The sequence below is a fragment of the Mercenaria mercenaria genome, chromosome 13, assembly GCF_021730395.1.
Source record: "Mercenaria mercenaria strain notata chromosome 13, MADL_Memer_1, whole genome shotgun sequence".
NCBI lineage: Eukaryota > Metazoa > Mollusca > Bivalvia > Venerida > Veneridae > Mercenaria > Mercenaria mercenaria.
Genome location: NC_069373.1, coordinates 74,344,118 through 74,356,690, shown reverse-complemented (window position 1 = coordinate 74,356,690; position 12,573 = coordinate 74,344,118). Strand labels below are relative to the sequence as shown.

General features: G+C 37.3%; 1 protein-coding gene across 4 annotated transcripts in view; it reads left to right on the top strand.

The window, feature by feature from the left end:
- LOC128548030 (suppressor of tumorigenicity 7 protein homolog) overlaps window positions 1-12,573 on the top strand; it is an 85,811-nt gene that overhangs the window by 57,276 nt on the left and 15,962 nt on the right. For all 4 annotated transcript variants that reach the window (XM_053522298.1, XM_053522300.1, XM_053522301.1 and 1 more), the window contains exons 5-7: window positions 8,270-8,348; window positions 10,184-10,338; window positions 11,725-11,822. In XM_053522298.1, the coding sequence (XP_053378273.1) occupies window positions 8,270-8,348; window positions 10,184-10,338; window positions 11,725-11,822 (332 nt within the window). The remainder of the gene's footprint in view (window positions 1-8,269; window positions 8,349-10,183; window positions 10,339-11,724; window positions 11,823-12,573) is intronic.

Genomic DNA, 12,573 nt, shown 5'->3' with positions numbered 1-12,573 from the left:
GGCAGAGATGATCATAATTTTGCATACTGAAATCTTGTTGATTTATGCAGTCCAGTCTGAGCTTGTTTGGGCATTCTGATTTGGTTGTTGTACAGGTTGACATGTTGTTGCTTGGAGTGGCTCATTTCCAGTTATAAGCTGAAGTAAATAAAAGTGAAAGGGCCTGACTAAATGGTACTGAAAAGAAATCGAATATGAGATTCAGCTAGCCTACTGAAAGACAAACTTTCTAAATGTTCTACCCAGTCACCTTCATCATCAAGAGATAGGTCGTGGGGAAGAGTGTGGTGGGAAGGGACTTGGAAGTCTTACTTTTGGTACGTCATGATAACATTCTCAGACAAAGATGGCCCATAATGATTTTAGGAATAGAATTTCAAAGGACTTGATACAGGGTCAGTAAGCTGAAAAGAATTTTTTGAATCTTAATATAAACCATTACCGGGTAACTAATTTTTTACAAAAAGAATTTGCATTAAAATGCAACTACTGTCAAATTATTTGATTTTATGGGTATAAAGTTTTGTGGTTTTGGCCAAAGCTGCTTTTTCATGGCAGTATGAATTTGGATTTGTCTTCATTTGTTACATACAGACCCCTAGCTCAAAGGGCAAGGTCACAGAGGCCAAATGTCAGTAGTGCCTTTTTTCCTGTCTGGTCCATAACCCATTTCCCTTGTAGGGATTCTTATATTAAACAAGAGGACCATGATGGTCCTGAATCGCTCACCTCTTCCCACATGACCCAGTTTTGAGTATGACGTCGTTTTTTCTATTATTTGACATAGCGACCTAGTTTTTGAGCTCATGTGACCCAGTTTTGATCTTGACCTAGATATTATCAAGATAAAAATTCTGACCAATTTTCATGAAAATCCATTGAAAAATATGGTCTCTAGAGAGGTCACAAGGTTTTTCTATTATTTGACCTATTGACCTAGTTTTCAAAGATACGTGACCCTGTTTTGAATTTTAACTAGATATCATCAAGGTGAACATTCTCACTATTTTTCATGAAGATCACATGAAAAGTATGGCCTCTAGAGAGGTCACAAGGTTTTTCTATTTTTATACCTACTGGCCTAGTTTTTGACGGCACGTGACCCAGTTTCGAAACTGACCTAGATATCATCAAGGTGAACATTCAGATCAATTTTCATGAAGATCCATTGAAAAATATGGCCTCTAGAGAGGTCAAAAGCTTTTTCTAATTTTAGACCTACTGACCTAATTTTTGACCGCAGTTGACCCAGTTTCAAACTTATTCTAGATATCATCAAGATGAACATTCAGACCAACTTTCATACAGATCCCATGAAAAGTATGGCCTCTAGAGAGGTCACAAGGTTTTTTTATTATTTGACCTACTGACCTAGTTTTTTATGGGATGTGACCCAGTATCAAACTTGACCTAGATATCATCAAGATGAACATTCTGACCAATTTTCATGAAGATCCATTCAAGGGTATGGCCTCTAGAGAGGTCACAAGGTTTTTCTATTTCAAGACCTACTGACCTAGTTTTTGATCGCAGTTGACCCAGTTTCAAATTTGACCTATATATCATCAAGATAAACATTCAGACCAACTTTCATACAGATCCCATGAAAAATATGGCCTCTAGAGAGGTCACAACATTTTTTCATTATTTGACCTACTGACCTAGTTTTTGAAGGAACATGTCCCACTTTCGAACTTGACCTAGATATCATCAAGATGAACATTCTGACCAATTTTTATGGAGATCCATTCACAAGTATGGCCTGTAGAGAGGTCGCAAGGTTTTTCGATTTTTAGACCTACTGACCTAGTTTTTGACCGCACATGACCCTGTTTCGAACTTGACCTAGATATCATCAAGATGAACATTCAGACCAACTTTCATACAGATCCCATGAAAAATATGGCCTTTAGAGAGGTCACAAGGTTTTTCTATTATATGACCTACTTACCTAGTTTTTGATGGCACGTGACCCAGTTTGGAACTTGACCTAGATATCATCAAGATGAACATTCAGACCAACTTTCATACAGATCCCATGAAAAATATGGCCTCTAGGGAGGTCACAAGGTTTTTCTATTATTTGACCTACTGACCTAGTTTTTGAAGGCACGTGACCCACTTTCGAACCTGACCTAGAAATCATCAAGGTGAATATTCTGACCAATTTTTATGAAGATCTCATGAAATATATGGCCTCTAGAGAGGTCACAAGGTTTTTCTATTTTAAGACCTACTGACCTAGTTTTTGACAGCACCTGACCCAGTTTCGAACTTGATCTAGATATCATCAAGATGAACATTCAGACCAACTTTCATACAGATCCCATGAAAAATATGGCCTTTAGAGAGGTCACAAGGTTTTTCTATTATTTGACCTACTGACCTAGTTTTTGATGGCACGTGACCCAGTTTCGAACTTGACCTAGATATCATCAAGGTGAACATTCGGACCAATTTTCATGAAGATCTTATGTAATATATGGCCTCTAGAGAGGTCACAAGGTTTTTCTATTTTTAGACCTACTGACCTAGTTTTTGACAGCACGTGACCCAGTTTTGAACTTGACCTAGATATCATCAAGGTGAACATTCTGACCAATTTTCATACAGATCCCATGAAAAATATGGCCTTTAGAGAGGTCACAAGGTTTTTCTATTATTTGACCTACTTACCTAGTTTTTGATGGCACGTGACCCACTTTCGAACTTGACCTAGATATCATCAAGATGAACATTCTGACCAACTTTCATAAAGATCCCATCAAAAATGTGACCTTTATAGTGGTCACAAGCAAAAGTTTACGGACGGACGCACGGACGGACAGACGACGGACGCGGTGCGATCACAAAAGCTCACCTTGTCACTTTGTGACAGGTGAGCTAAAAATGACAAGAGTATCCCACATTGAGATGACATGTCATGCGCAGCACCCAGATCCCAAGTTCAAAGGTCAAGGTCACACTCAGAGGTCAAAGGTCAATAGTTTTTTTTTACTGTCCTGCCTATAACTCTGCCATCCATCAAAGGATTTTAATAGTTTTTGGCTCAGATATTTCCCAAAATGAGCCAAATTGTCATGCCCAACCCCTATCTCAGAGATCAAGGTCACACTTTTAAGGGCAAAAGTTAATTGGTCTGGTCCATAATATGTAGGTTATAAAAATTGACCAAACATTTACCTAGCAATTGCATTTTGTTAATCCCCTGCCACAAGTGGTGGGGGGTTATAGGAATGGTCTCCGTCAGTCTGTCCGTAACACTTTCGTGTCCGCTCCATATATCCTAAACCCCTTGAAGGATTTTCATGAAACTTGGGTCAAATGATTACCTCATCAAGACGATGTGCAGAACCCATGAGTCAGCCATGCCAGCTCAAGGTCAAGGTCACAACTCAAGGTCAAAGGTTTGAGCCTTCTATTTTGTGTCCGCTCTATATCTCCTAAACCCCTTGAAGGAATTTTATAAAACTTGGGTCAAATGATCACCTCATCAAGACAATGTGCAGAACCCATGAGTCAGCCATGCTGGCTCAAGGTCAAGGTCACAACTGAAGGTCTAAGGTTTGAGCCTTCCATTTTGTGTCCGCTCTATATCACCTAAACCCCTTGAAGGATTTTCATCAAACTTGGGTCAAACAATCGCCTCATCAAGACGATGTGCAGAACCTATGAGTCAGCCATGCCGGGTCAAGGTCACAGCTGAGGGTCAAAGGTTTGAGCCTTCCATTTTGTGTCTGCTCTATATCTCCTAAACCGCTTGAAGGATTTTCATCAAACTTGGGTCAAATGATCACCTCATCAAGGCAATGTGCAGAACTCATGAGTCAGCAATGCTGGCTCAAGGTCAAGGTCACAACTCAAGGTCAAAGGTTTTAGCCTTTCATTTCGTGTCCACTCTATATCTCCTAAACCCCTTCAAGGAATTTTATACAACTTGGGTCAAATGATCACCTTATCAAAATGATGTGCAGAATTTACAAGTCAGCCATACGGGGTCAAGGTCACAGCTTAGGGTCAAAGGTTTGAGCCTTCCATTTTGTGTCCACTCTGTATCTCCTAAACCCCTTGAAGGATTTTCATCAAACTCGGGTCAAATGATCACCTCATCAAGACGTTGTGCAGAATTCATGAGTCAGTCATATCAGTTCAAGGTCAAGGTCACAGCTAAAGGTCAAAGGTTTACCCTTTCACTATCCATAACAGTGGCGGGGGATTTAGCTGTCTTTCAGACTGCCTTGTTTGGGTTATTTTTCACCAAGTTACGGCCCTTTGATTAAAAGTAAATGCATTATGGCAAGACAAAAATGACCCTCTGGTTATACTTTTGGTAATAAATGTTGTTTACGTTTTCCAGAAATTAGATGATCCCTAAAATAGCAGCTGTTTTGCAATCATTAATGAATAATTTACCTTGTAAATTTTATTTTGTCTGGAAAAAGTAATTCATTACGGTTGGCAGGAAACGACGTCATTACATAAATTGTCTGACAGAATTTGACACTGTAAATTCTGATGCTATTCTGTCAGCTCCTGGAAAATCAGACTGCACAATGAAGCACAATGACATTATGTTTATTAGGATATTGCCAGACTGAAATGTCACTTCAAGAATATATTACTCTGCTAATAGTGAGTGATACTCAGGTTTTCTTGGAGTTTTTTACAATCTAGAAATTTGCAGACAACCCTACAGTCATTTCAGATTTTAATAAGAATTGCGTGTTCTTATTGTATTTAATATTTTATATGTTCTCCAAGGTAGGCATATTGTAATAACACTGTCCCAATAATTATTTTGTTGGGCCTTCAATCCTTCAAAAATGTTTTTGTCTCTGCTATATCTGTTAAAAGCTTTAAGGGATTCCAGTGAAGTATTACACAAAAGTAAAGCATGATTAGGGTGAGTGTAATGAGCAAGAGTGATGTGTCCTTATCTTGAAAGTCAATGTTACAGGCAAGGTTTGGGTTAACATGTCACAACTGTAACTTTGATTTTAGTGAAATTTCGTACAAATATTAAGTGTAATGAAAAGGTGAGCCAGGTCAGTACCTCTAATGTCAAGGTTGCAAGCAAGAACATCTGGGATAAGGTTAGGTGTACAAGCCACATAACATGTTTGGCATCATACTATACTATTTAACCTTAAGCCTGCTAGCGGCAAGTGATTCTGCCATTGCGACTAGTGCAGACCAAGATCTTTGCTGGCTGATCATGGTCAGCACTGTTCGCTATTCAGTCAGTAAATTTTCAGAGAACACCCTTTTGAATAAAGAGGGGTACTGCCCAAATTGCATGATGGACCAGTACATTTTTAGCTCACCAGTCACAAAGTGACAAGGTGAGCTTTTGTGATCGTGCGGTGTCCGTTGTCCATGCGCCCGTGCGTGCGTCCGTCCGTCGGTAAACTTTTGCTTGTGACCACTCTAGAGGTCACATTTTTCATGGGATCTTTATGAAAGTTGGTCAGAATGTTCATCTTGATGATTTCTAGGTCAAGTTCGAAACTGGGTCACGTGCCATCAAAAACTAGGTCAGTAGGTCTGAAAATAGAAAAACCTTGTGACCTCTCTAGAGGCCATATATTTCACAAGATCTTCATAAAAATTGGTCGGAATGTTTACCTTGATGATATCTAGGTCAAGTTCGAAAGTGGGTCACGTGCCTTCAAAAACAAGGTCAGTAGGTCAAATAATAGAAAAACCTTGTGACCTCTCTAAAGGCCATATTTTTCATGGGATCTGTACGAAAGTTGGTCTGAATGTTTATCTTGATGATATCTAGGTCAAGTTCGAAACTGGGTCACGTGCGGTCAAAAACTAGGTCAGTAGGTCTAAAAATAGAAAAACCTTGTGACCTCTCTAGAGGCCAATTATTTCATGAGATCTTCATGAAAATTGGTCAGAATGTTCACCTTGATGATATCTAGGTCAAGTTCGAAAGTGGGTCACATGCCTTCAAAAACTAGGTCAGTAGGTCAAATAATAGAAAAACCTTGTGACCTCTCTAGAGGCCATATTTTTCATGGGCTCTGTATGAAAGTTGGTCTGAATGTTCATCTTGATGATATCTAGGTCAAGTTTGAAAGTGGGTCACGTGCCTTCAAAAAGTAGGTCAGTAGGTCAAATAATGAAAAAACGTTGTGACCTCTCTAAAGGCCATATTTTTCATGGGATCTGTATGAGAGTTGGTCTGAATGTTTATCTTGATGATATATAGGTCAAGTTTGAAACTGGGTCAACTGCGATCAAAAACTAGGTCAGTAGGTCTTAAAATAGAAAAACCTTTTGACCTCTGTAGAGGCCATACCCTTGAATGGATCTTCATGAAAATTGGTCAGAATGTTCACCTTGATGATATCTAGGTCAAGTTTGAAACTGGGTCATGTGCCTTAAAAAACTAGGTCAGTAGTTCAAATAATAAAAAAAACCTTGTGACCTCTCTAGAGGCCATACTTTTCATGGGATCGGGGCCGCTGTGGCCGAGTGGTTAAGGTCGCTGACTTCAAATCACTTGCCCCTCATTGATGTGGGTTCGAGCCTCCCTCGGGGCGTTGAATTCTTCATGTGAGGAAGCTATCCAGCTGGCTTACGGAATGTCGGTGGTTCTACTCAGGTGCCCGCTCATGATGAAATAATGCACGGAGGGGCACCTGGGGTCTTCCTCCACCATTAAAGCTGGAAAGTCGCCATATGACCTAAAAAAGTGTCGGTGCGACGTTAAACCCAACAAAATAAAATTAAATAAATTTTCATGGGATCTGTATGAAAGTTGGTCTGAATGTTCATCTTGATGATATCTAGGTCAGTTTTGAAACTCGGCCAACTGCGGTCAAAAACTAGGTCAGTAGGTCTAAAATAATTAAAATCTTTTGACCTCTCTAGAGGCCATATTTTTCAATGGATCTTCATGAAAATTGATCTGAATGTTCACCTTGATGATATCTAGGTCATTTTCGAAACTGGGTCACGTGCAGTCAAAAACTAGGTCAGTAGGTATAAAAATAGAAAAACCTTGTGACCTCTCTAGAGGCCATATTTTTCATGAGATCTTCATGAAAATTAGTGAGAATGTTCACCTTGATGATATCTAGGTAAAGTTCAAAACAGGGTCACATACCCTCGAAAACTAGAGCCATAGGTCAAATAATAGAAAAACCTTGTGACCTCTCTAGAGACCATATTTTTCAATGGATCTTCATGAAAATTGGTCAGAATTTTTATCTTGATAATATCTAGGTCAAGTTCAAAACTGGGTCACATGAGCTCAAAAACTAGGTCACTATGTCAAATAATAGAAAAAATGACGTCATACTCAAAACTGGGTCATGTGGGAAGAGGTGAGCAATTCAGGACCATCATGGTCCTCTTGTAGAAATTTGACAGGGTAAAGGGTTGTGTAGGGGAAGGCATCTGTCATATATTATAAAGTTAGCATTAATGGCTTTGGCTGAAATGGCGTTTCTTGTGGAGGTCAGATTTTTAAGATAATACTAATTGGAAATATAGAAAATTACTCCCCTCTCACCCACACATACAAAAAACAACAACAAAAAACAACCAAAGAAACAACTGGATATTAGTTTAACTTAATGGTTGCAAATTAGGATCCGTTAGTGGGAAAATGAAAGTGGTCAGTAACAATGTTTCAAATGTACTATTGTTCCTGAGCTGTCCATCCTATGTTGATTACAGTGGAAAATCAATTTGAGTGTCTTGGTCATCGATTAAGTCGCAAGACGAACATAAATGAGAAAAACATGTTTGAGAGATCTTTTGATTTCAGATTTTCCCTCCTTTAATTGCTTAACGGACTGTTGTTGACAGTTTGTAAAAATATTGCTTTTTGTCACATGTTGTTTTAGAAATGTGGTCACGGAGTGGTTGAAGACAGAATTTTATCAGTTGTTATTTTATGAATGATGAAAACAAAGTCATGATAATTTTAAAGTTGTCTTGATTGAGATAGAAAAGTAACTCTATATAGTTCTCGAGATAAATGGCTAATAAGTATTTTTTTCAAGCCACAAGAGTCATCCTATACAGTTCTGAGTGTGAGACAAAGGTAAGCAGCACTGATGACACCAGTAACTTGGTGTTGGTGTACAAGAGTACATGTATATGTTCTTGGTTTTCATGTCTGTAACTGTACTTTTAAAAGGTATGGAACGGTATGAGTGATGTCTGCTTTACAACAGAAACGATAATTTACCAAAACGGATAGCAAATAAAGATATAATATATGTAAATGTTATTTATTTATTTGCAGTAATGCAGACAGCCTGGAGAGAAAGAAAGCCCCAAGCAAGAATAAAGGCTGCAAATGATGCCCTAGAGAAAAACCCAGAGTAAGTTGAAAATGTCTGTTAAATTATGTGAAGCATGTAACAAGTTTTGCTTGTGACATTTATATGGGTAAAAAATGTCAGAATTGTTACATAAGACTTAACTGCTGACAAATATGCCAAAAGCATAGGTTAGGTCAGTATAGGGGCCAAAGCTGAATTGAGAAGTAGAGTTTGAACTCTGCAAGTCATTCTTCCTCCACCTCTTGATTCATGACGGGGGAATTTGTTCGTTCCTTGCAAAGAATAAGTTATTATAGGAGGCAGTAAATAGTTTTCAGAGCCTCTCGCATTACAGCCGCCTACTTCACTTTCAAAACTTATTACAAAGGTCTGTAACCACACACCTGAAATACAAATATTGCAGTATTAACATGACTGTATGTGTCTCATGCAGACCATCTGCAATACATGCATTACATCTACAATGTTTACAAAACCTGAATTTTATGTTCTCCTAGACACAAAATCTGATGACAAAAAGGCTAAATTTTCCAATTTTCAAATCGCTACATAAAGTTCCTTGCAAGTGGTAGCATTATGTGCCACACAGTTTCTTGCTTCAGTAACACTTTAAAATATGAAAATAAGCTCAATTATATGTTCCATAGGTACCATTTTTTCACTATTTCAATTTTTCTGAGGCTCCTGTCAAAATGACAGCTCCACTTCAAGTCACTACTTCATAATTTCAAGGTTAAGGCTACTCAGCTAATTTTTACTCAATAACTGAAACTCAATTCTTGCCATGGAAACTTCAGTTCTAGTAATTGTTAATATTGTAAAGTACAGATATGTGCTTCAGTCAATAATTTGCCTCCGTTTGTAAATTTGACTTGGGGCCAATTTGACACTAACATCTGAAAACTGTTTACTGCCTCCTACAGGCACAGAAGCCAGGAACACTGGTTATAAGGTAACTGACTGCCATAACCAAGATGTAATTCTGCTGAAGAAGGTATTTTACCTTTCAAACAAGGAAAAGGTTTATTCATAGAGATTACATTATAATCTCAACACCATTTTGTATAAAAGTTTTCATTAGATAGAATTCTTAGTAAATTAATAAATTAAAGTCTTTGGAGCCTTAGCCTCTGTACAGTAATCATGAGGTTAGAATATTTATCTCTTGTTTATCTTAACTGTGTCAAAAGCACAACCTGCTGTCAAGTCATTTAATTTTTGTGGGCATGATTGACTGTCGACAAAATCCTCGAAAATCCGTTCCCCAGGAATATCAGTGATTTCACAGTACATCTGTCATTTCTAGTATTTTTCATTCAGACATACCTTGTTTGAATAAGCAACTTAAACCACAAAATTCAGCTTCTGTTTGTAAAACTACAATAAGATATCTGAATACATATATTGAAAGGAAAGATTTCAGGAAAGTTCAGTACACAAGGTCAAGGTCTCTATGGCATTAAATCACTTTTTTGTCTCATCTGTTATTTGAAGTCATGCATCAGAAAGCCATGCAATACAATTACGAAATATTGGTGGTTCTACCAAAGACCTTTTAGTCCATCTTAAGCAATACAAGTAAAGGGTTACCAAATGACCTTAAATAACAGTATTAAGGGCCTCCATGGCGGAGTGGTTAAGGTCCCTGATATCTTACCTCTTTGCATGTGAGGAGGCATGATCCAGCTGCCTTGTGGAGGGTTTGTCGTTTTACTCAGATACCTTGGGTCTCCCAACACCATTGAAACTGGAAAAGTTGCCGTATGATCTGCTTTGTATCAGTAAGCCTTAAAACACAACAAACAACTAAATCTGTGACTATATGTTAGTATGACTAAATGTTACATACACATAGAGATATTGGTACATTTCAGATGTTCAACAGCCTTGATATTACTAGCCGAAGAGGATGCTTCCACTATTGTTGATGCCGAGAAATTATTTAAACAAGCCTACAAATATGCTGAGGTTCAGTATAAAAAGTCGCAACAAACACAACATCAAGGTTCAACACAGGAAGCTATTCACAGTATGTATTGTCAAAGTGGTGATTGGTTTATTAATTATTCATAGAACTTTTCATCACTGTTTCTCCAAACATGCCCTTAAGATTTTGATGAAACTGTGCAAAGCATGTCTTTGTAGAATGATTATAGTTACCCTTTTCATTGTCTTTGTGGAAAGGTTTCATTTATCTTTGTGGAAAAAATCAGTTTTCTTTGTGGAATGTTTTAGTTGTTTGTGGAATGAAATGATTTGATTGTCTTTGTTGAAAGGTTTCAGTTATCTTTATGGGAAAAAATCAGTTTTCTTTGTGGAATGATTTAGTTGTCTTTGTTGAATTAGTTTAATGGTATCAATACTGTATTATGTGAAATGATTTCAGCTATCTATATGTAATAATGGAGACTTCAATATTAATCAGTGGTAATCAAACCTGGCCCAACTTGATATGTTTTACAGTATTCATATCATGTACATGGATAAATTAGGTCTCCAAGTCATTAAAAGGAGTGACCTTTCTTACCTTTTGTAGAATTATTCTGGAAAGTAAGGTTCAATTAAGTAAGACTCAATCAAACTAAGTAAGACTCAAATTAAGTAAGACTGAATCAAACAGAGTCTGCTATTATTTTGCTTGGTTGCATTCTGTGCTTCCAAAGGATCTTCTTCTAGATTTTATTTCATATACAAACACAATATATCATACTTCAAGGCACATAGCAAAGTGCATTCAAGTCAATCAATATTTCATGTGGTTTTAGTTTTGTGAAATTTGACGAATGCAAATAAAGATCCATTACTTTGTTTGAGTATCAGTTTATTATTGCGAAATGTTACAAGAGAATATTTAGTGACAAAAGCAGATATCGGAGAACAGACCATTATAGGATCATAGATCAGGGCTTCAAATTCTTCACAACAATCTGTTTCAAATTAGAATTCAAAGTAAAACAGAAAAATAAACACTGGTACCATGTATGCTCTATTAGCTTGAGGTGTACAGTTCTTTCCTTTGAGTATGCAAATTTATCAGGTTAGTGGAATATTGTTGGTTCTACCGGGTGCTTGCTTCGGCTTGAAGTAACCTGAGCGGCACCAGGGTTTTAAACCACCACTTTAAGCTAGAGAAGCCCACATATGTTGGTTCTACAATGGTGCTTGTATTTGCATGAAATGATTCTCAAGTAGCACCTGGGATTTTCCCTACCTCTTTAAGTTGGAGAAGTGCACATTGGACTTAATTGTGTCTGAGTGACTTCGAATTTGACAAACTTAAGTGTATATATAAGTTTATCAAAGAAATGCAATTGTACTTTAGTTATAGAATAACACTAATGCAGCACATTGGTTTATATATCATGGTTTTAGTACCCTGTAAAATTTATTTTAATTTCTCCTTTGTATATTTCAGGACGAGATACAAATGTTATGGTGTATGTTAAACGAAGGCTTGCCATGTGTGCTAGAAAGTTGGGTCGAGTACGGGAGGCTGTTAAACTCATGAGAGAGGTAATATCCAACCACTAACACTGAACACACGCATGATTTTTTTAATGCATACAGCATATTGAGTGAATAAAGAATCAACCACTTTTGCACTGTCGCAGAGAAACAAATAGACTTCCAGATATATTGAACAACATCCAAGAATGGATAGCTTTTCAGATATATTGCACAATATGCAAGAAAAACTAATTAACCCACACATTGTCTCAGAGAGACGGATGGATTTCCAGATGTATTGAGCTGTATGCTGCAAAAAATAATCACTCCCAAAATAAATCTTAATAATGAGAAGCAAAACAGGATTTCATGACGCACGTTGTGCACGATCAGTTCAGTTTAACTGACATGGTAATCAAGTAAGGCTACTGTAATATGACTGAAGCTGTTTTAATGCTGCAGTATGTTCTTCTACTATGGTAGTGAATTTTGTGCATGGAAGTTAAATAAAAGCTGGTTATATTTTCCGCTATTGTCACGGTATTTTTAAACAGTAAATTGAACTAATATAAGACTTGGACCCCTAGCTCAAAGGTCAAGGTCACACTTAGAGGTCAAAGGTTTTATTTCATTTTTCTTGTCTGTCTACAACTTTTATATACGTAGAATGATATTCAAAATAGTTGGTATGAACTTCCATTAAACAATGTAACATTTAATCATTTAAATTTGCAATGAATACAGTCTGTTTCTTTTCTAGTCCTTAAGGTCGGTATACATGTTCTATTGTCATTACTGACAGACACACTTCTTCGTC